A 24,412-nucleotide genomic window follows, 5' to 3' on the forward strand; every position below is an offset into this window, starting at 1 on the left:
ACCTGTTTTCAAAATGTTATAACAAACTGGAGCCCCTTGACTATTTTTTGGAAGAGGTGAGATTGGCCTTTAAGCTTCCATTCCAGCACTTTCTTCTACTGAAGTCGCCTGTCCTCATTCAGCTGTCAAAATCTGCCCACCAAGGTTCTGACATTCAACAGCTGAATAAAAGAGGCTAGGCCCGGTTCACATCTATACGGGTATCGCAGCAAAACCAACAACCGCCCACAGTCAAAACGCTGCTTGAAAACACGCTGGGCTGCTATTCATTCTGAATGGCATCCCCGCGCATCTAAAAACGCAGTGCGTTTTCTGGTACAGGAACTGCCGGGAAATCGCATGGTGCAAAAACACCATGCGATTTCCCGGCCACTGCGTCATTAGAATGGTGCAGGAACCTTTTTCATGTGGGAAACGCAGGCACGGCGGCCAGTTAATTTGAAAACTCGCATAGATGTGAACTAGACCTTCCACTCCTGGCTACCAGAAGGCAACAGGGTGAGATCCTGCAGCTTCATGAAAGCGCATAGAGAGTCCAGAGGGTTTTGTTTCCTGGGCCTGGATGGCCAATTGGTGCACTTTACACAGATCCCGCCTATCTCTGAGGATGGACTTGCATGTTTCACAGAAGCAGCTTATGGGGAGTCCATTCTGCCTAGAAGGAATGTTGATTATTTTTAAAGCCCAGTTCTGGGCTCAGAATTACTGCAGCACATCAGACTATGAATTCTATCTGCCTCTCTTTTCAGCTCTGACAGCCAGCAGGCTCAGTCCAAGAAGCAAGTGGCGAAGAAAAGTACATCCTTCCGCCCAGGATCTGCAGGCTCCAGCCCATCGTCTCCTGTACCCGCTGAGCAGCCCGCTACCACCAATGTACGGCCTGTCCAGCCTGTCCAGCAGAGTCAGACCAACCAAATGCAGATTCAGACCAACCAAATGCAGATTCAGACCAACCAAATGCAGATTCAGACTGTTCACACCTTCCAAGCCATACAGACTATTCCAACAATACACACAATTCAGACTAACCAGACAATTCAAATCGCACAGCCTCAAAGGTGAGTTAACTGTCTTTAATAAATGGCCCTCCTTTTGCTGAGAAAAAGCAATGTACGTTGCAGGGATTTTAACAAACTTTGCAGATTCCTGTTTCTGCTCTGAAGAAATCAGAAAAGAAAAACTGTTTATTTGGTTATGTCGATGTGTAAATTGAATGGAAGTAATTTTATTGTGAATCAGATGGTGCACTTGCAGTGTTGTAATAGGGAAATCGCAGGGTTTGCATCCCCTTTAGAAGTGATTAACCACTTCACGCAAAATCACGTACCGATACGTGATTTTGTTGGAAGTGGTTATACCTGCAGCCAGAGGCATCATCCCAGTACCTTTTTTTTTTTTTATAGAGTGGACGGTTGGCTTTCATGTGATAACAACCGATGCAGTGAAGCAGCCGCTGGGCCATTATCACAAGCAGCGGGAGGGGACCTCCCCTCGCTCCTGCTGCCTTCCCCCGCTCCACCCAGGTCTCCCGTTCCACTGGGAGATCCGAGCGTCCAGCCGGCTTTGAGCGTGTCTCCGATGTACTAACCCAGAAGCGACATCGCAACGCCACTTCCAGTTTACTCGTTAGCCAATGGCGCTGTTTTAAAAAAAAAATCCAAGGTATTCAAAAATTGCGATTTTGAATACTTTGAAGTGCAGAGGAGGGATTTGAGCAGTCTTTTGGACCCCATATCCCTCCATAAAGAGTACCTGTCGCTGCCTACTATGCCCTGTACACACGATCGGACATTCCGACAACAAAATCCATCGGATTTTGGGCCACACTTGCATACACACTGTCGCACAAAGTTGTCAGAAAATCTGATCGTTCTGAACGCGGTGACATAAAACACGTACGTCGGGAATATAAACGGGGCAGTAGCCAATAGCTTTCGTCTCTTAATTTATTCTGAGCATGCGTGGCACTTTGTGCGTCGGATTTGTGTACACACAATCGGAATTTAAACGATCGGATTTTGTTGTCAGAAAATTTTATATCCTGCTCTCAAACTTTGTCTGTTGGAAATTCCGACGGAAAAAGTCCGATGGAGCCCACACACGATCGGAATTTCCGACAACACAATCCGATCGCACTTTTTCCATCGGAAAATCTGACCATGTGAACAGGGCATTACTGTCACAAGAGATGTTTACATTCCTTGTGACATCAATAAAAGTGATCAGATATTTTTTTTTTTTTTTTTAAAGAGACAGAAAAAAAAGTTTAAGTGCTCGCGCACCAAAGAAAAGGCATACGCAAGTCGCGCTCGCAAATGTGAACCGTGTTCAAATCACACACGTGAGGTATCCCCATGATCGTTAGAGCGAGAGCAATATTTTTAGCAAAAGACCTCCTCTAGCTCTAAACTGGTAACCATTATTATTGGAATATTATCAATTATTATATAAAGTAAACAATACCCACCAAAATTGCTATGATACATTAAATAGAAGAAATAAAATAGAGCTGTATCTACGGAAGGTAAAGTTTCCAACTATATCAGAAGAGGACTCAAATAAGCTAGATAGTGATATTACTAAGGAAGAAATAGAACAGGCAATTAAAGTGGTTGTAAACCCTTTTTGTCTTACTTTTAGGTATAGGTAAGCCTAGAATAAGGCTTACTTATAGGTAGTGGAAATATCTCCTAAACGTGTGCCATTTAGGAGATATTTCACTTGTAGTGCGCCAATGTCGTCATCAGCGCATACGCTGTGAAGAAACGGACCACCGTACCGTTTCTTCCTCATAGTGTGATGTGACTGAGAGGCGCATTTGTGGTAGTGACGTCACACGGCTCCGGCCAGTCACAGAGCCGGAGTCTGTGGCCCTGGAAGGACCAGGGGCAATGATGGACACGGCCTGCACAGGGGACAGCGCGGGCTTCATTTGCAGGTAAGTGTCACATAATGGGCTAGAATGCGATGCATACTAGCCCATTATGTTTTTAAGTTGCAGGGAGCAGAAGAGGAAGTAAAACCCATTGGGGTTTACTTCCTCTTTAAAAACACTAAGGTCAGTAAAAGCCCAGGTCCAGATGGGTGTACATCCCTATGTTTTAAAGTTTTTAGGAGCCATGACTCCCTATTTTCAGATATACATGAACTCCATCAGGGGAGGCCTGAAGATACGCAAGGAAGCCCTGGGGGTCTATATATCACTCCTTGTAAAGGAAGGGAAGGCTCCAACATTGTGTTCCAGCTTTAGGCCAATATCCCTGATTAATGAAGACCATAAAAATGTATGCGAGGATATTGGCCGAAAGATTGAAACCTTATATGCCAAAATGTATAAAGAAAGACCAAGCAGGTTTTGTCCCCGGAAGGGAAGCCAGGGACAACATATTAAGAACTATTCTTTTAATGCATGAAGCAAAAAAGGGAAAGAAATCAGTACTCCTTTTCTATCGTTGATTCCGAAAAGGCCTTTGATAGGTTAGATTGGGAGTATATGTTGCGGACACTGCATAAATTTGGTATAGGCCCACGCAGCCCAAATTCAGGTAAATGGGACCCTGTCAGAACCCTTTTTGCTCTATAATGGTACACGCCAGGGTTGCCCGCTATCCTCCTAGTTTTCGTACTTTCTTTAGAACCTCTTGTAGCAACTATAAGAGCAAATCATGAATTTGAAGGAATAGAGGTGGCTGGACAAGAACATGAGGTATCTGCTTTTGCGGATGACATTATGTTTTTTACATAACAAATCCCATACAGACGCTCCCAAAAATTTTGGTAGCATTGAGTAAATATGGGGCTTTTTAAAATTTCAAGATCAATATGGAGAAAACGGAGATATTAAATATTTTGGTAGAGACCTTAGAACTCTCTATCGTTTAATGTGGAAGCAAAAAAGGATTAAAGTATCTGGGGGTATTTCTGTCGGTATCAACAACAGATTTGTATCAAGATAATTACTTAGCTTTTATTGAATAAAATTAAACAAGATCTGAACGGTTGTCCTGGTTTGGCAAGATAAGTGTAATTAAAATGATGATTCTCCCGAAAGCCCAAAGCCTCCCGATTAACATCCTGGGGGCAAACTTTAAAACCCTTAGGCGCCTTTCACACTGGGGTGGGGGCGGTGTCGGCGGTTTACCGGCGGTATTCGGATGCTAGCGGGATGGTTTTACCCCCCGCTAGCGGCCGAGAAAGGGTTAAAAACCACTGCAAAGCGCCTATACACCGCTATGAAGATGCTGCTAGCAAGACTTTTTTTTCCCGTCCTGCTAGCACACCGCTCCAGTGTGAAAGCCCTTCGATCGTGTCTCCTATGTGTAAACACGAAACAATGTCATGACATCACTTCCACTTTACTCAGTTGCCAATGGTGCAGTTTTAAAAAAAAAATAACAGTATTCAGAATCGCGGTTTTTGGCAATTTGAAGTGCAAAGGAGGGATTTGGGGTTTTTTAGACCCCCGATCCCTCCATAAAGACCTGTCGCCACCTATTTTTTTTTTTTTAAGAGACAATGTTTAAAAATAAATAAGGAAAATAAATTTTTTTTTTTTTTTTTAAAGCGCCCCCATCCCCACAAGCTTGCGTAGCAAAGAAAATGCATGCCTAAGTGGCGGCCGCATATGTAAACGGTGTTCAGCCGTGATCGTCAGAGCGAGAGCAATAATTCTAGCACCAGACCTCCTTTGTAACTATAACCTGGTAATGGTTAATTTTTTTTTTTTTTTTTTAAGCGTCGCCTATGGAGATTTTTAGGTACATAGTTTGTCACCATTGCACTAGTGTGCGCAATTTCAAAGCATGACATGTTGGGTATATATTTACCCGGCATAACATCATCTTTTACATTACACAAAAAATCGGGCTAACTTTACTTTTTTTTTTTTTTTTTAATTCATGAAAGTGTCTCTTTGCCCAAAAAATTGCATTTGAAAGACCGCTGCGCAAACATATGGCATAACATATAAAATATTGCAACGATCGCTATTTTATTCCATAGGGTCTCTGCAAAAAAAAAAAAATGTGTGTGAATATATGTATGTATATATTTATATGTGTGTGTGTGTGTGTGTGTGTGTGTGTGTGTATATATATATATATATATATATATATATATATATATATATATATATATAATGTGTGTTTGGGGGTTCTTAGTAATTTTCTAGTAAAAGATCTGGATTTTAACCTGCAAGCAACAAATGTCAGAAATAGGCTTGGGCGTGAAAGAGTTAATGTTGATAAATGTAAGATCGTGCACCTAGGATGCATTGATTGAATTTAGCTTGACAAAAGCGCATTGAGAATGCTGATTAACAATAAGAATAAAATTTCAGCGCCTGAAGCATAATGGACTATGTATGTCTTATTGTTCCTCTCTTTATTCCCCCTCCTATAGATTTGTGACAAACGTGGCGCCATTTCAAGTTGTTCAGACAAACGCGTTGCCGACGGAGGTCACGTATAAGGCTCCTATGGAGAAGCTGTTTTACCTACCTCACATCTGTAGCTACTCGTGCTTGTCCCGCATCCGCGTGGTAAATCATCGGGGAAAGAACCCTCTGCTGGTGCCACTGCTGTACGACTTCCGGCGTATGACCGCACGGAGGCGGGTGAACCGCAAGCTGGGATTCCACGTCATCTACAAAACGCCGTGCGGCCTGAGCCTGCGCACCATGCCTGAGATCGAGCGTTATGTTTTAGAGACCAACTGTGACATGCTATTCTTGGAAATGTTCTGCTTGGACCCCTATGTTCTGGTGGACCGCAAGTTCCAGCCACAGAAACCTTTCTATTATATCCCCGACATCACCTACGGCAAGGAGGATGTGCCCCTGTCCTGCGTCAATGAGATAGACAGGACCCCTCCTCCTCAGGTGGCGTATAGTAAGGAGCGCATTCCCGGCAGAGGAGTATTTATTAACACAAGCACGGACTATATGGTGGGATGCGACTGCACGGACGGATGCCGAGACAGGTTAGATATGGTGACTTGTGTGTTTAAAGAGGATCTGATAAATTGGCAGGAAAGAACCCTTTAACTTATTTTGAGAACATTTTTTATTTTTTTTTTAAGCCCCTTTCACAATGGGGCAGTTTGCAGGCGCTATTGCGCTAAAAATAGCGCCTGCAAACCGACCTAAAACTGCTGTTTTAGTTAATAATTTATAATTCATTTATTTTGTCCTGGTTCCCGAGGGCTTTCACACTGGAGCGGTGCGCTAGCAGGAGAGAAAAAAAACCTCCTGCAAACAGCATCTTTGGAGCGGTGTATTGACCGCTCATGTAGCGGCGCTTTGCGGGCGGTTTTAACCCTTTTTCAGCCGCTAGCAGGGGGGTTAAAACCACTGCCGCTAAAACGGTAAAGCTAAAAATAGCGCTGTTTTACCACCAACGCCCCCACCACCCCAGTGTAATAGGGGCCTAAACCATATGACCCTCCGCTGTCATTATACGGCGGCTCTTTGAAGAGGGATATCTGCCATAACCCCGGTATCCTCTTCTTCAGCAGGCGGTCCGCTTTCAGATAAAAGTGGTTTCAGCGGCTGGAGAGGTGCCCCTCCCCTCCCCCGCCGGTTAGTGGCGGAGACGAACGCGTCTTTTTCCCGTGGTGGCCTGGCTGCCGAGTGAAGGGAAGATGGCCCCTTTTTGCTCCATAGCATTGACTGGCGGAAGCGCCGTCAAACGTCACTTCCGCCTAATGCTCTTAAAGTGGAGTTCCAATACAAAAAAAAATTAAAAGTACAAATACTGCAGCTGCTGACTTTTATTAATCAGACACTTACCTGTCCCAGGGTCCAGCGATGTGGGGGAGCGAAGCCCCACTCGTCTCCCCCTCCTGTCTGCGGCACTGGCATTGTCACTGTGGTCGCACTATGCATGCGCGAGCCACGCTGTGACTGGCCGGGCAATCATCTGGGACCTGTGACGTGTCCCGGATGATTGCTGAGGGGGGGAGAGGGGATCTCCCTTTTGGCACCGCGGTGCCCCGGGGGGAGGTGGGAGCTGGAACCCTCTAAGGAGAGGGTCCCCCCCCCCCCCCCCCCCAAAAAAAATGACATGCCAAATGTGGCATCCCTTAAAGCGGAAGTTCCATTTTTGGGTGGAACTCCGTTTTAAAGAATAATTTTTTTTTTTTTTCTTTTTTAACCCAAACTTTTTATTTTTTAAAAGGACAGTTTAAAAAAAAAAATTAAGAAAAAAAAAAAATTATTTAAAGTGCCCCGTCCCGCCACGCACAGAAGCATACACGAGTAGCGTCCGCATATAAAAACCGTGAGCAAACCACACGTGAGGTATCGCTGCAATCATTAGAGTGAGAGCAATAATTCTAGCCCTAGATCTCCTCTGTAACTCAAAACTGGTAACCTGTAGAAATTTTTAAACATCGCCTATGGAGATTTTTAAAGGTAAAAGTTTGTCGCCATTCCACGAGCGGGCGCAATTTTGAAGCGTGACATGTTGGGTATCGATTTACTCGGCGTAACTTTATCTTTCACAATATAAAAAAAAATTGGGCTAACTTTACTGTTTTATTTTTTAATGCAAAAAAGTATTTTTTCCAAAAAAAAAAAAGTGGGCTTTAGAAGACCGCTGCGCAAATACGGTGTGACAGAAAGTATTGCAACAACCTCCATTTTTTTTCTCTAGGGCAATCACATTGTGCATTTTTCACATATTCGCGGGTCGAAGAAAAAAAACAATGATTTTTTGAATGAATCTGCAGCAGAATAAAATAGAATTTGACAGGCTGACGGCAGTAGAGAGCTTGATGGCGCACCTGTATCCTCCGCCCACACCTAAAAGCTGTAACCTCATGACGTGGTCTTGCATCTGTGTTACCGTCAACACCCACACGCCTCTATACATTTGGTCCTCATCAGACCCCTCGCTGCACATTTTGTGTCCTCACCAGAGCCCCCCTGCATATTTGTGTCCCCCTTAGAGCCCCCTTCCATATTTGTGTCCCCATCAGAGCGCCCCCCCAAATATTTATGCTCAAGTAAGAACCCCCTGCATATTTATATTCCCATCAGAGCCCCCTGACATGTTTGTGCCTCCATCGGGCCCCCCTGCACATTTGTGTACTTATAAGAACCCCCCATACACACTGTGCCCCCATCAGACCCTCGCCGCATATTTGTGTCCTGATCAGAGCCCCTCACATTTATGTCCAAATCGGAGCCCCCCTGTGTATTTGTGTCCCCCTTTCATATTTTTTGTCCCCATAAGAGACCCCTGCACAATTGTGTCCCCCTTTAGAGGCCCCTTCCACGTGTATGGTCCCCCTTAGAGGCCCCTTCCACGTGTATGGTCCCCCTTAGAGGCCCCTTCCACGTGTATGGTCCCCCTTAGAGGCCCCTTCCACGTGTATGGTCCCCCTTAGAGGCCCCTTCCACGTGTATGGTCCCCCTTAGAGGCCCCTTCCACGTGTATGGTCCCCCTTAGAGGCCCCTTCCACGTGTATGGTCCCCCTTAGAGGCCCCTTCCACGTGTATGGTCCCCCTTAGAGGCCCCTTCCACGTGTATGGTCCCCCTTAGAGGCCCCTTCCACGTGTATGGTCCCCCTTAGAGGCCCCTTCCACGTGTATGGTCCCCCTTAGAGGCCCCTTCCACGTGTATGGTCCCCCTTAGAGGCCCCTTCCACGTGTATGGTCCCCCTTAGAGGCCCCTTCCACGTGTATGGTCCCCCTTAGAGGCCCCTTCCACGTGTATGGTCCCCCTTAGAGGCCCCTTCCACGTGTATGGTCCCCCTTAGAGGCCCCTTCCACGTGTATGGTCCTCCTTAGAGCTCCCCTTCCACATTTATGCCCCCATCAGAGACCCCAGCACAATTGTGTCTTCCTTAGAGCTCCCCTTCCACATTTATGCCCCCTCAGAGACCCCTGCACAATTGTGTCCCCCTTGGAGCCCCCTGCACAATTGTGTCGTTCCCCCTTGGAGCCCCCTGCACAATTGTGTCGTTCCCCCTTGGAGCCCCCTGCACAATTGTGTCGTTCCCCCTTGGAGCCCCCTGCACAATTGTGTCGTTCCCCCTTGGATCCCCCGCCGCACAATTGTGTCCCTCAAAGGATCCCCCGCCGCACAATTGTGTCCCCATCACCACCAGCAGTCACATCTGTGTCCCTCTTACATCTGTATCCGGCTTCAGTGCTGTTCTGCTGCACCTCCCGGGTCCCGCCCGGCTGTTACACAGACGCGTTGTAGCCAAAAGCACAGCCGTAAAGGACACTAATCCTAACAGAGGGACGGGACCCGGAAGGTGCAGTAGGTCCTAGCAATCAACAACTAGTGAGGCGCCGGGTTGGTCGGCTACTATCAGGGGTGATTATGAAGCGCAGTTCCTGCTACCCGACATAGCTTGAGCAGGAACCGACCATGCAGTGAGTCTGACGACTCAACCTGCGGGCCGGGAAAAACGTCCCAGCGGGCCAGATGTGGCCCCTGCTCTAGAGTGTTAGAAAAAAAAGATTTAATGTTTGGGGGTTCTAAGTAAAATCCTAGCAAAAAAAAAAATAATTTTAACTTTTAAACACCATGTCTGAAAAATAGGCCCGGTCCTTAAGTGGTTAATGAATTTAGTACAAGCATAGTATCATGGACATTGTGCTGCACAACTGAGATAAGGGAGGGGACTGTCCTTCTCCTCCTTCTTTGTTAAGGTGTTCCTCACATTGTCCTCAGTACAACTCAATGCTCCATTGTGGTCACCTGTGAGTGCTCACATCTTCAGGATCCATCTTCCCAAACCAGTTTGCTTACTCTAATAGGAAGCTGCATACAGCTCTTCCATTAGGCATGCAACTTTATTGTTCCTGCACTTTTGAGAACACTTCACCCACCTCTTCCCACTGATGCATTTTGCTACTTGCTAATTAAGCCCAGTGGTGGTTGGGTGTGGCAAAATGCATCAGTGTGATTGGTGATATATACCCACTTGAAGACTAGGCCTTTTTCTGACACTTTTTTTTGTTTGTTAGCACGTAAAAATTAATATTTTTTGCTAGAAAATTACTTAGAACTCCCAAACGTTTTTTTTTTTTTTTTAGCAGAGGCCCTAAAGAATAAAATGGTGGGTTTTGCAATTTTTTTATGTCATGCTGTATTTGCACAGCAAATTTTCAAACACAAATGTTTTGGAAAAAATATGCTTTAATGAATCTTAACACACAAACACAATATATTATGTATTTTTTTTTGGTAAGATTTTAAATGATTGTGTTACGCTGAGTAAAGGGATACCCAACATGTCCCGATTTCAAAATTGCGCATGCTTGTGAAATGGCAACAAACTACATAGTCGTGGGCAATGTTTTAAAAAGCCTTTACAGGTTACTAGTTTAGAGTTAGAGGTGGTCTGGTGCTAGAATTATTGCGCTCACTCTGATGTTTGCGCCTATACCTCACATGTGTGGTGTGATCGCTGTGTGGGTGTGGGACCAATGCGTGCATTTGCTTTTGTGCACGGGGGACGAGGGCACTTTTCTCCTTCTTCTTCTTCCTTTTTTTTGGGGGGGGGGATATATTTTATACACTGTTCCTTTTTTAATTTAATTTTTTTTATTTTATTGCTGTCACAAGGAATGTAACCATCCCTTACGATGGCAATAAGCAGTGACAGGTACTCCTCTATGGAGAGATCTATGGTCTATTAGACCCCAGATGTCTCCTCTGCCCTTTTACAAGCATTTGATCACACCAAGAACGGTTTATTCAGATACTTTCCAAATTAAAAGTGATTGTAAAGGAAAAAACAAAACAAAAAAACTAACTTGCCTGCTCTGTGTAATGGTTTTGCACAGAGCAGCACCCATCCTCCTCTTCTCTGGATCCCCGTAGGCACTCTGGGCCCCTCCCCCTTGCGGAGTGCCCCTGTAGCAAGTAGATTGCTGTGGGGCCATTCGTGCGCTCGCTCCCATGCCGACTCTGTGTCCATAAGACACTGGGAGCATGGCTCTGCCCCGCTCCCGCCTCACAGGCTGTGATTGATAGCAGCGGGAGCCAATGGCTCCTGCATCTCAGTCAATCAGGAGGAGTTACTCGGGAGAGCCTCGGGTCTCCTGCACATTGCTGGATGGAGCTTAGGTAAGTATGAGGGGGTAGCTGCACACAGGTTTTTTACCTTCATGAAGGTAAAAAAACCTTCAGCCTTTACAGCCACTTTAAAAATAGCCCTGTCTACCCCCGGGAAAATGGAAGTGACCAAAATGCTGGTATTTTCCGGTTTCCTATACCATAGAGATCATCAGAGACCTTCTGGTCCTCCACTATCTCTGTGGTAAGCCAGCGGAAATGCCGACTGAACACTCGGATCTTCCGGTGGGAATGGAGAGCAGCAGAAAGGGGGGGTGTCTTGTAAAAACAATCCAGCGGCTATTTAGCTGCTAGGATTGCTTTTACAAAGCCAACCCCTAAAAAACAATACTGGGATGATGCCTGTTAACTTTTGTATTGACAACCGCAGTGGATCGTAAACCCAGTCTGATTGCAAATGTGGTGCAGGGATCGCTGCGTTCCGACACCGCATATCTGTGATCCTAGTGAGTGCTCAACCTGTGGCCCTCCAGCTGTTGCAGAACTACAAGTCCCACGAGGCTTTGCATAGCTTACAGGTACAAGCATGACTCCCAAAGGCAGAGGCATGATAGGATTTTTCTGCTACAGCTGGAGGGCCACAGGTTGAGCACCCATACTCCTAGGCTAAAGCTGAAATCCAGGTTTCCTGTCACTTCCTGTCTGCTGTCAGATAAGAAGGTGGACAGGCGAGCAGATGACATCACTATCTCCACCTCAGCCAATCCAACAAAGTCTTCTGTTCATTGGTAAAATTACTGGGCTTCTCCTGATTGGCTGACAAGTAATCAGGCCGACTCGATTTTTGTTCTGGCAGCAGGCAGGAAATCACCTGTTCTTCTGTGGAACACGGGACCATTATACTGTATGAAGCTGATGCCACTTCTGAATGATACAGCGCACACAGCGGCCAAATTAATTAGTAATAGATTGGGCCAATTTAAGTCACAGGAAGCCTAGACTTAAAGTGGAGCGCCACCCAAAAGGGGAAGCTCTGGATGTCTGTCACCTCCACCCCCACTCCCAGATTTTGCACCTTTATTCGGGGGGGTTGTGTACCTGGTTTTGAGCGGAGTCCGTTCACACTCGACCGCCCATTGAGCAGCATTTGCTTGGTCTGTGTCTGCTCTGCATAAACCGAGAGGACAGGGATCTGTCATCCACCCGCTCTGCTCTGATCAGCAGGGAATCAATGGACAGATCCCCCGCTGATCCAAACTAAGTCTGTCCTGTGTGAAAAGGGGCCTTAGATGTTTCATTTATCATGTGTATTTTAACCATGATATACTGCGACAGTGCGGCCCCCCTGCGTGAAATCGCATACCTGTACGTTACTTCGTGCACAGGGTCTGGGGGCGTGCTCGCCCCCAGCGAAACCCACTCCTGCTGTAATTGGACACTGCGGGAGCCAATCAGCGGGCGGATGCAATGTCCGCTGGGACCCGCCGATCGTTGATGGGAGAGGCAGAACGGCGATCTGCCTATGTAAACAAGGCAGACTGCTGTTCGGTCAGAGAGGAAGATGGAGATCTTGTGTTTCTTGTGCTAAGCAGAAACACAGATTTCTGTCTTCCTCCAGTTAAGCCATCCTCTACACAGAAAGCACTCTCTAGAGCACACGGTTAACCCTTTGAGCGCCCCTGATGTTAACCCCTTCCCTGCCAGTGTCATTAGTACAGTGAGAGTGCATTTTGTTTTAGCACTGATCACTGTATTTGTGTCACTGGTCCCCAAAAAGTGTCACTTTGTGTCTGATGTCCGCCGCAATGTCGCAGTCCTGCTAAAAATCGCTAATCACCGCCATTACTAGTTAAAAAAAAAATCCATACATATCCCATAGTTTGTAGACGATATAACTTTTGCGCAAACCAATCAATATACTTATTGGGGGGTTTTTTTGTAACAAAAATATGTAGCAGAATACAAATTGGCCTAAATTGATGAATAAATTTGATCTTTTTTACATTTTTATTGGATATGTTTCATAGCAGAAAGTAAAAAAATTATATATATATATATATAATTTTTTTTTCTTTCAAAATTGTCTTTTTTTGTTTATAGCACAAAACATAAAAATCGCAGAGGTGATCAAATAACACCAAAAGAAAGCTCTATTTGTGGGGGGAACAAAAAAGGACAAAAATGTTATTTGGGTACAGCGTCGCACATCAGCGCAATTGTCAGTTAAAGTAAATGCAGTGCCTTACCGCAAAAAAATGGCCTGGTCATGAAGGGGGGTAAACCTTCTGGAGCTTAAGTGGTTAAAGTGAGCCCCGTGTCTTTCTAGGGAAACGTACGGAGTTCAGGTACTTGCATACCCATGAAGGTGTCGGAGGATATGAGCTCCTAGGAGACCCAGCTGCTCCTGATCGGGGCCTGGGCAACTCTGCATTGACAGTATTTGACAACTGCTTGTATCTGTACCATTGGTTCCTGCCTGATAGAATGTATCCACTGAACACGAATCAATCTGTTCAGAAAAAGTGGCATTTCAGGATTCTGCGATCGTAGGTACCAGTTTCAGTAAAGTATACAATTAAATGTTTAGGGTGGGTTTGGTCGGTGGTGGAAGTGCGGTCAGTAGGTTTTGTGCCAACCAGAAACGGCACACATCCTTCCCAATGCCACTTAAGTATCGGTATTGCAGTCATTGGAATATTTACTTCTCCTCTAGTCTGTATTCAATCTTTAAAATGATTCTTCTTTTTTCAGGTCCAAATGTTCCTGTCACCAACTGTCGGTAGATGCCACTCGCTGCACACCGGGGGGGCAGGTGAACATGCAAGTTGGATACCAACACAAGCGTCTGGAAGAGTGTCTACCTACAGGGTAAAGGCCGAAGGCTGTAACTAGGTGCACTGGACACACATCACCAGCCTGTCATATATTATCATGGAATTTAGCTTTGGCTCTTTTGTAGGGATGGAACTAACGATTATTTTCATAATCGATTAGCTGGCCGATTATTGTTTCGATTAATCGGATAAAATCATTTAAAAAAGCGTAATATGCAATTTTTACCATTTATTTAACGTAATAATGAAAATTATGGGGCAATTTTCCTCCCGGGAATACCAATGATGGGGCACTATTCCTCCCGGGAACACCAATGATGGGACACTATTCTTCCCGGGAACACCAATGATGGGACACTATTCCTCCCGGGAACACCAATGATGGGACACTATTCTTCCCGGGAACACCAATGATGGGACACTATTCCTCCCGGGAACACCAATGATGGGACACTATTCCTCCCGGGAACACCAATGATGGGATACTATTCCTCCCGGGAACACCAATGATGGGACACTATTCCTCCCGGGAACACCAATGATGGGGCACTATTCCTCCCAGAAACACCAATGATGGGGCACTATTCTTCCCAGGAACACCAATGATGGGGCACTATTCCTCCCGGGAACACCAATGATGGGGCAAATTTCCTCCCGGGAACACCAATAATGGGGCACTATTCCTCCCGGGAACACTAATGATGGGGCACTATTCCTCCCGGGAACACTAATGATGGGGCACTATTCCTCCCGGGAACACCAATGATGGGGCACTATTCCTCCCGGGAACACCAATGATGGGGCACTATTCCTCCCGGGAACACCAATGATGGGGCACTATTCCTCCCGGGAACACGAATGATGGGGCACTATTCCTCCCGGGAACACGAATGATGGGGCACTATTCCTCCCGGGAACACGAATGATGGGGCACTATTTCTCCCGGGAACACCAATGATGGGGCACTATTCCACCCCCTCCCAGCAACACCAATGAGACACTATTCCACCCCAGGAAAACCAATGATGGGGCACTATTCCACCCAGTCCCCGGAACACCAATGATGAGGCACTAAAACCTCCCATCACAAATCAGTGTATGTACTACTACTGACTGAGTATTGTTGTATACACTATAGCCGCTACCTGATATCACGGCTGCTTCTCACCCCTCTCTCTCTTCCCTTGAGGCCGCAGTGGGCGGGGCTTATGGGACGAGCTGACAACAGCGAGGAGAGAGGGGGACGTGCCTGGTCACCTGAGCACCTCTGTATTCTCATGAGAATACAGAGGCGCTGCTACCTTGTACACAGAAATAGAATTCACTGGGACTGGCAGGGAGGAAACTGACATTAGACCAACTAATCGATAATGAAAATCGTTGACATTATCGATTATTAACAATTTTATTGATTATTCGTTGCAGGCCTACTCTTTTGATTTGTTGATTTTTATACAATTTTAGCACGGAAGAAGACTGATTTATTGCTAGCGGCTCTAGCAGCCGTTAGCTATAATCACAAGTAAAATCTGTCTGGCTGGTTGTACCCAAGTTGATAAATCGATCAACTTGGTACATTTAGACATTCAGCCTGCCCATACATGGTTCAAATATCAGTCAGTTCCTGATGAACCAGCCGAGATTAGAACTTTCTATGGCTGGCCTAACACCTCTCTGCATCCTTACATCATATGCCAGCATCATTTTTATTGCTGCTGTTTCTTTTGGTAGAAACCTGTTTGTTTTTTTTTTTGTTTTGTTTTTGTTTGTTTTTTTTTATACCATCAGGCATGTCAGATTCCTGTAAGAGTAGCTGGCGAGAGGTCAGTTCCTGTTAATGTAGACATGACCCCCCAATATCTACATCTTTCAAGGCCCCTTTCCCCTGCACCGCTCTGCGCCAGATCACATACCTGGTAGGTGATCTGACAGTTCCGGGTCTGGGGTGTGCACCGCCGGGAACCCTCTCCTGGTGTGATTGGACACAGCGCGGGAGGCAATCATCTGGTCCGGCGGACACGATAAACGCTGATCGTTCTGGATAAAGGCAGAATGGTGGTCTGCCTATGTAAACAAGGCAGATCACCTTTCTGTGAGAGGGGAATGTGCTGATCCTGTGTTCCTGCTAAGCACCTCCCCCACAGTTAGTAATTCCTCCTAGGCAACACTTTTAAATCTTTGATCACCCCTGATGTTAAAGCAGTTCTCCAGCCGAATTTTTTATTTTTTTTAACAAACACTGTAGCTGCTGACTTTTAATAAGGATACTTACCTGTCCAGGGAGCCCGCAATGTCGCCCCCCCCCCCAAGGCCGATCCGTTCAGCGGATCGGGTGCAGGCGCTGCCATTCCAACTAAGGCTGCTTTCACACTGGGGCGTTGGGGGCGTCGGCGGTAAAACAGCGCTATTGTTAGCGCTGCTTTACTGACGTTTTTGTGGCGGTATTCGGCCGCTAGCGGTGCGGTTTTAACCCCCCGCTGAAGTCCGAAAAAGGGTTAAAACCGATCACATAGCACGGCTATAGCCACGCTGCCCCATTGAACACCGCTCCTTCACCGCTCCAAAGATGCGGCTTGCAGGAGTTTTTTTCTTCTCCTGCCAGCGCACCACTTCAGTGTGAAAGCCCTCGGGCTTTCACACTGAACAAACAGTAGAGGCTGTTTTGGGTCAGTTGCAGGCGGTATTTTTAGTGCAATAACGCCTGCAAACCGCCCAGTGTGAAAGGGCTCTAAGGGAAAGCGGCAGTGGAGCCTTGCGGCTTCACTGCTGGTCTCCGACTGCGCATGCGGGAGTCCCGCTGCGTTTTTGTGAATGGCCAGCTTGTCTTCTGGGACACAGATCCCAGAAGACAACGGGAGCTCGCCGCAGAAGAGGACATGACTTCCTCGGCCCGGCCCGACTGGATCGGAAGTACTCTTAGTACTTCCAAAAAAGGTAAGGTAGAAAGTAAAAAAAAAAATGTTTTAAATATCCAAAAACGAGGGGTGGAGAAGTGGTCTTTCGTTTAAGACCACCTCTCATAATTGGGTGGAACTCCGCTTTAACCCCTTCCCTACCGGTGGCATTGGTACAGTGACTGCATATTTTTTAGCACTGATCACTGTAATTGGTGTCACTGGTCCCCAAAAAGTGTAAGTTGGGTATCCAGTTTGTCCGCTGCAATAGTGCAGTACCGCTATAAGTCGCTGATCGCTGCCATTACTAGAAAAAAAAAAAAAAATTTAAATGTACCATAGTTTGTAGACACAATAACTTTTGTGCAAACCAATCAATATACATGTATTGGAATTTTTTTTACCAAAAATCTGTAGCAGAATACTTAATGAAGAAATTTGATTTATCTTTTTACTTTTGTTTTTTTTTTATAGCGGAAAATAAAAAAGATCACTTTTTTTTTTTTTTTCTCTCTTTCAAAATTGTCGGGGTTTTTTTTTTTTTTTTTTTTTTTTTTTTTTTTTGTATATATTTAAAAAAATAAAAACCACAAAGGTGATCAAATACCACCAAAAGAAAGCTCTCTATTTGTGGGGGGGAAAAAAGGACATCAATTTTATTTGGGTTCAGTGTCGCACGACCGGGCAATTGTCAGTTAAAGTAATGCAGTGCCGTGTGGCAAAAAATTGTCTGACCAGGAAGGGGGGTAAATCTTCTGGAGCTGAAGTGGTTAAATGGGAATTTAGGAGCATGCTGGATTTCTAGATCAACAGGGTTTTTATTTTTTGCATTTGCAGCATTCTTTAACCACTTCAATACCGGGCACTTACCCCCCTTCCTTCCCAAGCCAGTTTTCAGCTTTCAGCGCTGTCACTTTTTAAATGACAATTGCGCGGTCATGCTACACTGCACCCAAATAAGTTTTTATCATTTTGTTCCCACAAATAGAGCTTTATTTTGGTGTGGTATTTGATCACCTTTGCGTTTTTTTTTTGTTTTTGTTTTGCTAAACAAATAAAGACCTGAAAATTAAAAAAAAAAAAAAAAAAAAAAAGTTTTTCTTTGTTTCTGTTATAAAATTTTGTAAAAAAGTAAGTTTTCTCCTTCACTGATGGGCACTGATAAGCTGCACTGATAAGGTGGCACCAATGAGATGGCACTGATGGTCACTCATAGGCGGCACTGATGGGTACTTATGGGTGCCACTGATAGGCGACACTGGCAGGCATGATTAATGGGAACTGATTGGCAGTTGCCTGGGCACTGATTGGCGGTCTAGGGTGGCACACCTGTTGGAGTTCCTTTTGTGGGCATCCCTGGTGGTCCTGGGTGGGCATCCGTGGAGGGGGGGGGGGGGGGGATCTATGCTGATAAACAATCAGCACAGACCCCCCCCCCCCTCTGCCAGGAGAGCAGCCGATCGGCTCTCCTCTACTCGTGTCTGTCAGACGCGAGTGAGGGAAAGCCGATAAATGGCTCTTCCTGTTTACATCGTGATCAGCCGTGATTGGATACGGCTGATCACGTGGTAAAGAGCCTCCATCAGAGTGACCCACCACACCGATGGCCGCGCTGCGCGCCCCCACGGGCACTCAATTACGGCTTTTCCTGCTGGACATCAAATGACGCCCAGTCAGGATAACTGAACCACTTTCTGGCCGTTATTTTGCTATAGGCCGGGCAGGAAGTGGTGAAAAAAAGTGAAACCTGGGAAATGTGCTTGTATTGAATAAAGTGCGCTGCATATGTTTTCTTTTTATTTATTTTGCCCCGACACACTTTTTAATGTCCACGTCTCTTGTACACGTCTCCCCAAGTTTTTATCTTTTTATCACAGGGTGTATGAATGCAACAAGAAATGTAAATGCAATCCAGGTATTTGTACGAACCGCCTGGTGCAGCATGGCCTCCAAGTGCGTCTCCAGCTCTTCAAGACGCAGAACAAAGGGTGGGGTATTCGCTGTCTGGATGACATTGCAAAAGGGTCCTTCGTCTGTATATATGCAGGTATGGCTACTTGACTTGGGGGGTTACCTTTTAGAATAATCCTAGATTTTAGAATTTAGTGCAGATTTATAGTTAAATGTTGCTAGGGGGAGTTGATGATAAAAAGGAATGTACTCCTGCAAATGCTTCAGAGTACTTCTAATGCTGGTCACATGACCAAAATCTTGTATGGTCACATGTTCTGTAAAGAAGAGAACCAATGTTTACAATGCCTAATACTGACAGCTGAGACATCATCACCAGACATCAAGGTTGTTGGTCTCATAAGCAGCACTAAAAGAAAACCTGGTGCAGTATTTTACCTAGGAAAGTTGTTTGCGCTATAACGTTATCTAACCCAGGAAGATTGTTAAAGTGATTGTAAAGATATTTTTTTTTTAATTTATATTATTTTTTTAAATGACAAACCTCTTATTTACCTGCTCTGTGTAATGGTTTTGCACAGAGTAGCCCCAATCCTCCTCTTCTCTGGTCCCCTGCTGACAGTCTTGGCTCCTCCCCCCTGCCAAGTGCACCCATAACAAGCTGCTTGCTATGGCGGCACTCGTGCGTACTTGCTTCAGAGCCCTAATCGTGAGTAGGGTGGATTTGATTTAAATCGCCAGTAAAAAGGCATGTTTTAAATCAACTCAATTTAAATCCTAATTTTTAAAGTGGTTGTAAACCCTAAAAACAAACAAAAAAACCTGCAAGACAAAGGCATAATGAGCTAGTATGCATAGCATACTAGCTCATTATGAATTACTTACCTGAGATCGAAAGCCCCTGCAGCGGTCCTCGTTCACCGCTCCGGCGGCCGACATCGCTCCCGGAGTTACTTCCGGGTATCGCTGGCTCCGGCACTCCCGCACATGCGCGCGGGAACTGCCGGTAACGGCACAGTCTAACTGAAGCAACAGCATGTACGTGCCATTGCTTCAGTGCGCATGTGCCGATGACAACGGCACATGCAAATACAGGGAAAATCTCCTAAACCGTGTAGTTTTAGGAGATATCCAGTGTAGCTACAGGTAAGCCTAATTATAGGCTTACCTGTAGCAAAAAGTGGTTGTAAAGGGTTTACAACCACTTTAAAGAGTAACTGTCATCTCTGACCCGCTATTGACTCACTGACAGTCCCATTCAATTTAATGGGATGGCTGGTGATGCGGCAGTGACACAACAAGGTGAGGGACGTGGCGGCAGTGGGTGAGTGGATGCCCGCTAACAGGCGCTGCCATGACGGATCGGAAATGACAGGTTCTCTTTAAAAGAAAGGGCTTATTCTTGCTGGTAGTTAGAATCTTTAATATTTGCAAATAAAATGAAGGTTTTCTATGTAGAATAATAAGCTGTCAGGTTAGTAAAACAGCAATATCAGAACCGATTCAGTCATACAGTTTGTAGTGTACATAGATTTGCAAAACAATGGGACAAAGGAATATTCCTGAACTTTGGTTTATCTCATGGTTACTGTGAAATTGTGGGAATGTATCAATGCAGTGCATGTTATCTCAGCTTGCAGAACTTGGATTCGTTGAAAGTTTACCAAAAATTTAAATATTACAGCCACATGCTACATAACTAAGCTCCATTTCATGCTGAATAAACTAAATTAACAATGTATCTTAAACAGAAAACTATCTTGGATAGATTTTTATTTCAAACGCATTTTATTAAAATAAATTTGATTTAAAAAAAAAATGCGATTTAAAAAAAAAAAAATCGTATTTATTTTTTAAATCATTGATTTTTAATCCACAAAGAGCAGGGCTCAGCCCCACCCCCACTCCCTCATCACTGGCTGTGATTAACAGCTGAAACCAATGGCTTCCGCTGCTGTATCTGAGCCAATGAGTGGCGAGAGAGACTCGGCTCTCGTGCCCATCACTGGATCGAGACCTGGCTCGGGTATGTATTTAGAGGGAGCTGCATTTAAAAGGTTTTTTACCTTACTACATAGCATGCAGTAAGGTTAAAAAAAAAAAAAACTTTACAACAATTGCAAAGTGGACTTGAACTTAGAAAGTGAAACTTTGCTATGTTATCCCTACGACAATTGCTGCAGATGCAGTTGGTGCCTCCAGAACTACATCTTCCAAGGCCTTTTTTTCCCCTACACACTGTGTGGACAGATTTTTGGGAGTCCAGGCAGCTGCATTGTTTTTCTAGGAATGAATTTGATGCGTACTCGTGGAGTGCAGGATATTTTTATTGTGATGTGGTGCCTGGGTTATCCACTTTAGTAGTTGGTGAAGCCTTCCTTTGTGTTCCCTCACAGGTAAAATTCTAACAGATGACTTTGCAGACAAAGAAGGGTTGGAGATGGGAGATGAATATTTTGCAAATTTGGACCACATTGAGAGCGTAGAAAACTACAAGGAAGGTTACGAAAGTGACGTCAAGTCGTCTTCTGATAGCAGCGGCGTAGACCTCAAGGAAGACCAGGGAGAAAACACCGGCACTGATGACCAGGAGGAGTCCCAAGACAGTTCGGACGACAATTTTGGAAAGAATGAGGACATCACAACCAGCTCTGTATGGAGGAGCTATGCTACACGGCGGACAACTAGGGGACAGAAAGAGAATGGGGCTGTAGATACCTCCTCTAAGGACTCTGCTTTAGCCAGACAGACCAGCCAAGAGGAAAACGCAGACTGCAAGCTGCCCGAGGAGACCTCCAAGAACAAGGTGGCTTCTTGGTTGAGCTCCAACACTATGTCGGACTCATATTTGGACTCTGATAGCCGGTCGTCTCTCAAAATGGGAGATGTGGCAGATTTGGAGAAGCACGTCAAGAAGGAGGAACCTGCTAAGGTGAGAGTGGTCTGCTGGTAACTGGTGAAATGTTTGTTTTTGGAAGGAGTGTCCATCCTCCACATAGTTGCAGGCCTTCCAGGATTTGACAGTGGTGGGTGGGTTGCTTTGCTTAATTGAAGATTCTGGCCGGGATTAGCTTTTTACTTCGCAAACTGGCAAAGAAGTCCTCTGCCATCCTTATTAGTTCACTATGGGAGCCCTCTGTCCTTGTGTAGAGCCTCTCTGCATTCCTTGCTTGCTGGCCTCTCCCAAGCTCAATAAGATCTGAAGGGATTTATACTATTAAATTGATTCTAACCACTTAGCGACCTCCTGCCCGCAATGTACTGCGGACGCTGTAGGCAAAGTGACGTACCCGTAGCACCCACTGTGATGGAAAACAGCGGGAGCCTGTCAGCAAGTCCCGGCCAATGATTTATGGCCAGGATCGGCTGTGTCCAATCACAGGTCAGATGCTCTTGTGTTGGTAAACACAGAGCTCTGTACAGAGGGAGCAATCTGTCAGTTTCTTATCCCTGCCTTTCAGGGATGAGAAACTGAGGAATCTTATTAAAAAGCAGCACACATGACACATAGTTAACCCCTTGATTGCCCTAGATATTAACCCCTTCCCAGCCAGTGTCATTAGTACAATGATAGTGTGTAGTATGGTCACTGATTACTGTATTAATGTCACTAGTGATGTCAGTGGCAGTTAGTGAGTTCCCCCCAGGGTCAGTGTCAGGTTGTCCGCCGCACTATCGCAATCCCATTATAAGTCGCTGATTGCTGCCATTAGTATTAAAAAATTATAGTATATATCCCGTCTTTTTTAGGCGCTGTAACTTTCACGCAAACCAATCCACATACACTTATTGGGATTGTTTTTATGAAAAACATGCAGCAGAAAACGTTTGTGCCCAAATTCATGAAGAAATTAGATTTTCTTTGTTTTATTAGATATGTTTCTTAGCAGAAAGTAAAAAACATTTTTTTTTTTTTTTAAATTTTCTCTTTTTTGTTAATATAATAAAAAAAAAAATACTGATCCAATACCACCAAATGAAAGCTCTATTTGTGTGAAAAAATTATATAAATTTTGTTTGGGTACAGAGTTGCATGACCGCACAATTGCCAGTTAAATTAGCGTAGTGCTGAATAGCAAAAATGGCCTGGTCATGAAGGGGGGAAGAACCTCCCGGAGATCAAGTGGTTAAAGGTTTGTTTTTTATTTTTTTACTTACCTGCTCTGTGTAATAGTTTTGCACAGAGCAGCTCCAATCCTCTTCTTCTCAGGTCCCCAATTCTCCTCCTCGCTCGCCCCCCTTGACTAGTGCCTCCAAAAGCAAGTTGCTGGGGGGGGGGGTGCACTTCTGAGCCACAGCTCTGTGTGTCCATTCACACACGGAGTTGTGACTCGGCTCCGCCCTCTCCGCCTCCTGATTGGCTCAATGGCTTCTGCAGCTGCCAAAGACAATCGGGAGTGTGAGTCCCTGGAGAGCCAAGGTTTTCATGGACATCGATGGATCAAAAGGGGGCTCAGGTAAGTAATTGGGGGGGGCTGCTGCACACAGGTTATTTTCTACGCATGAAGGTAAAAAAAAACCTTGTGCTTTTACAACCACTTTAAGATAAGATATAGGGTAATGTAGAAATGGGGGTTGATGAGGGGGTAGAACCATAAATGGAACTGTCCGATAGTTGCCACACTTTATTAAATTGGCCAAGATAATCCCCAGCCAAAGCAGTTAAGTATTCCATAGCTCGTAACTCCGCTATAGCAATAATAAGATAGTTTTTGAGAAGGGACCTTTACTGATTTCCAGAGCCTCAGAATTGATCATCTTGCATAGAATGTGTGCCCTCAGTTTTTTGGAACTTTTAGGAATCCATTTAAATGGAAGTCCTAAAAAGCAACCTCCAAAACCTGTTCCAATACTACCTGAACCGAAAACCTTGAAATCTGGGGGCAAAAGCAGAAAATGTGGGCAAAAGTTCCCGTATCCCCAGAACATCTGCCCCATGTCTCAACTGGATTTATAGTGTGTAAAACCAGAGGGGTTTTTTACCAATGCACTGGTATTTTGTATATATTTTCCTAAATAACACATCGGGAGGCTTTGGAAGCAGCATCCCATATGCCTACTGACTAGAGATATAGTCCGATAGAGAGCGTCTGCCACCACTGTTTTTTTTGGGGGGGATTTGCAATATAAACGAAAAAAGACTGAAAATTTGGGGAAAAATTGTATTCACTTTCTGCTATAAAATTACATCAAGTAAATATAGGGTTATACCGTGCTAGAGCGTAAATAAACCTATACAGCAGCAACAAAAACTGATTTTCACTCAGATGTCTCCACAGTGCGAAAAGTTGTATATAAATAAGTTGTGCTCATGTATAACGTGAGTAATTACAAAAAAATGAATAAATGAAATGAAGAGGGAAATACAAATATAAGTCTATATGTAAAGACTCTGCATAAAGAGAAATGAAGTCCACGCAATAAAAGATTCCACAGTGTGAAAGGGGGTGATTCCAAGTCACTTTCACCGTCGCCAGGGAGATGGGAGGTATCCTGAATAGAAAGAGCCCACTCAGTATGTGGGGACTCTTACCGGAACTGGTGGACCCCCTAAAGAGCAAGGTCATATACCCCAGCAGACTTAGCCCTCTGCAAGGTCTAGAGGTCCTCCTTGTCCCTGGAGCTCTCCGGCAGTGGCTGGAAGTCCTCTACAGTATCCAACTTGAAAATAAGAAGTCATGTCTAAAGGGCGCACTGTGACATAAGTCGCCAGTGCGGAAAGATAAAGACTCCAATG

General features: G+C 45.0%; 1 protein-coding gene across 2 annotated transcripts in view; it reads left to right on the forward strand.

The window, feature by feature from the left end:
* The window catches only part of SETDB1 (SET domain bifurcated histone lysine methyltransferase 1), a 100,027-nt gene that overhangs the window by 60,569 nt on the left and 15,046 nt on the right, over positions 1 to 24,412 (forward strand). For both annotated transcript variants that reach the window (XM_073610275.1, XM_073610276.1), the window contains exons 12-16: positions 750 to 1,058; positions 5,401 to 5,979; positions 13,788 to 13,904; positions 18,642 to 18,811; positions 21,072 to 21,607. In XM_073610275.1, the coding sequence (XP_073466376.1) occupies positions 750 to 1,058; positions 5,401 to 5,979; positions 13,788 to 13,904; positions 18,642 to 18,811; positions 21,072 to 21,607 (1,711 nt within the window). The remainder of the gene's footprint in view (positions 1 to 749; positions 1,059 to 5,400; positions 5,980 to 13,787; positions 13,905 to 18,641; positions 18,812 to 21,071; positions 21,608 to 24,412) is intronic.

This window comes from Aquarana catesbeiana, linkage group LG13 (assembly GCF_042186555.1).
Source record: "Aquarana catesbeiana isolate 2022-GZ linkage group LG13, ASM4218655v1, whole genome shotgun sequence".
Taxonomy (NCBI): Eukaryota; Metazoa; Chordata; class Amphibia; order Anura; family Ranidae; genus Aquarana; species Aquarana catesbeiana.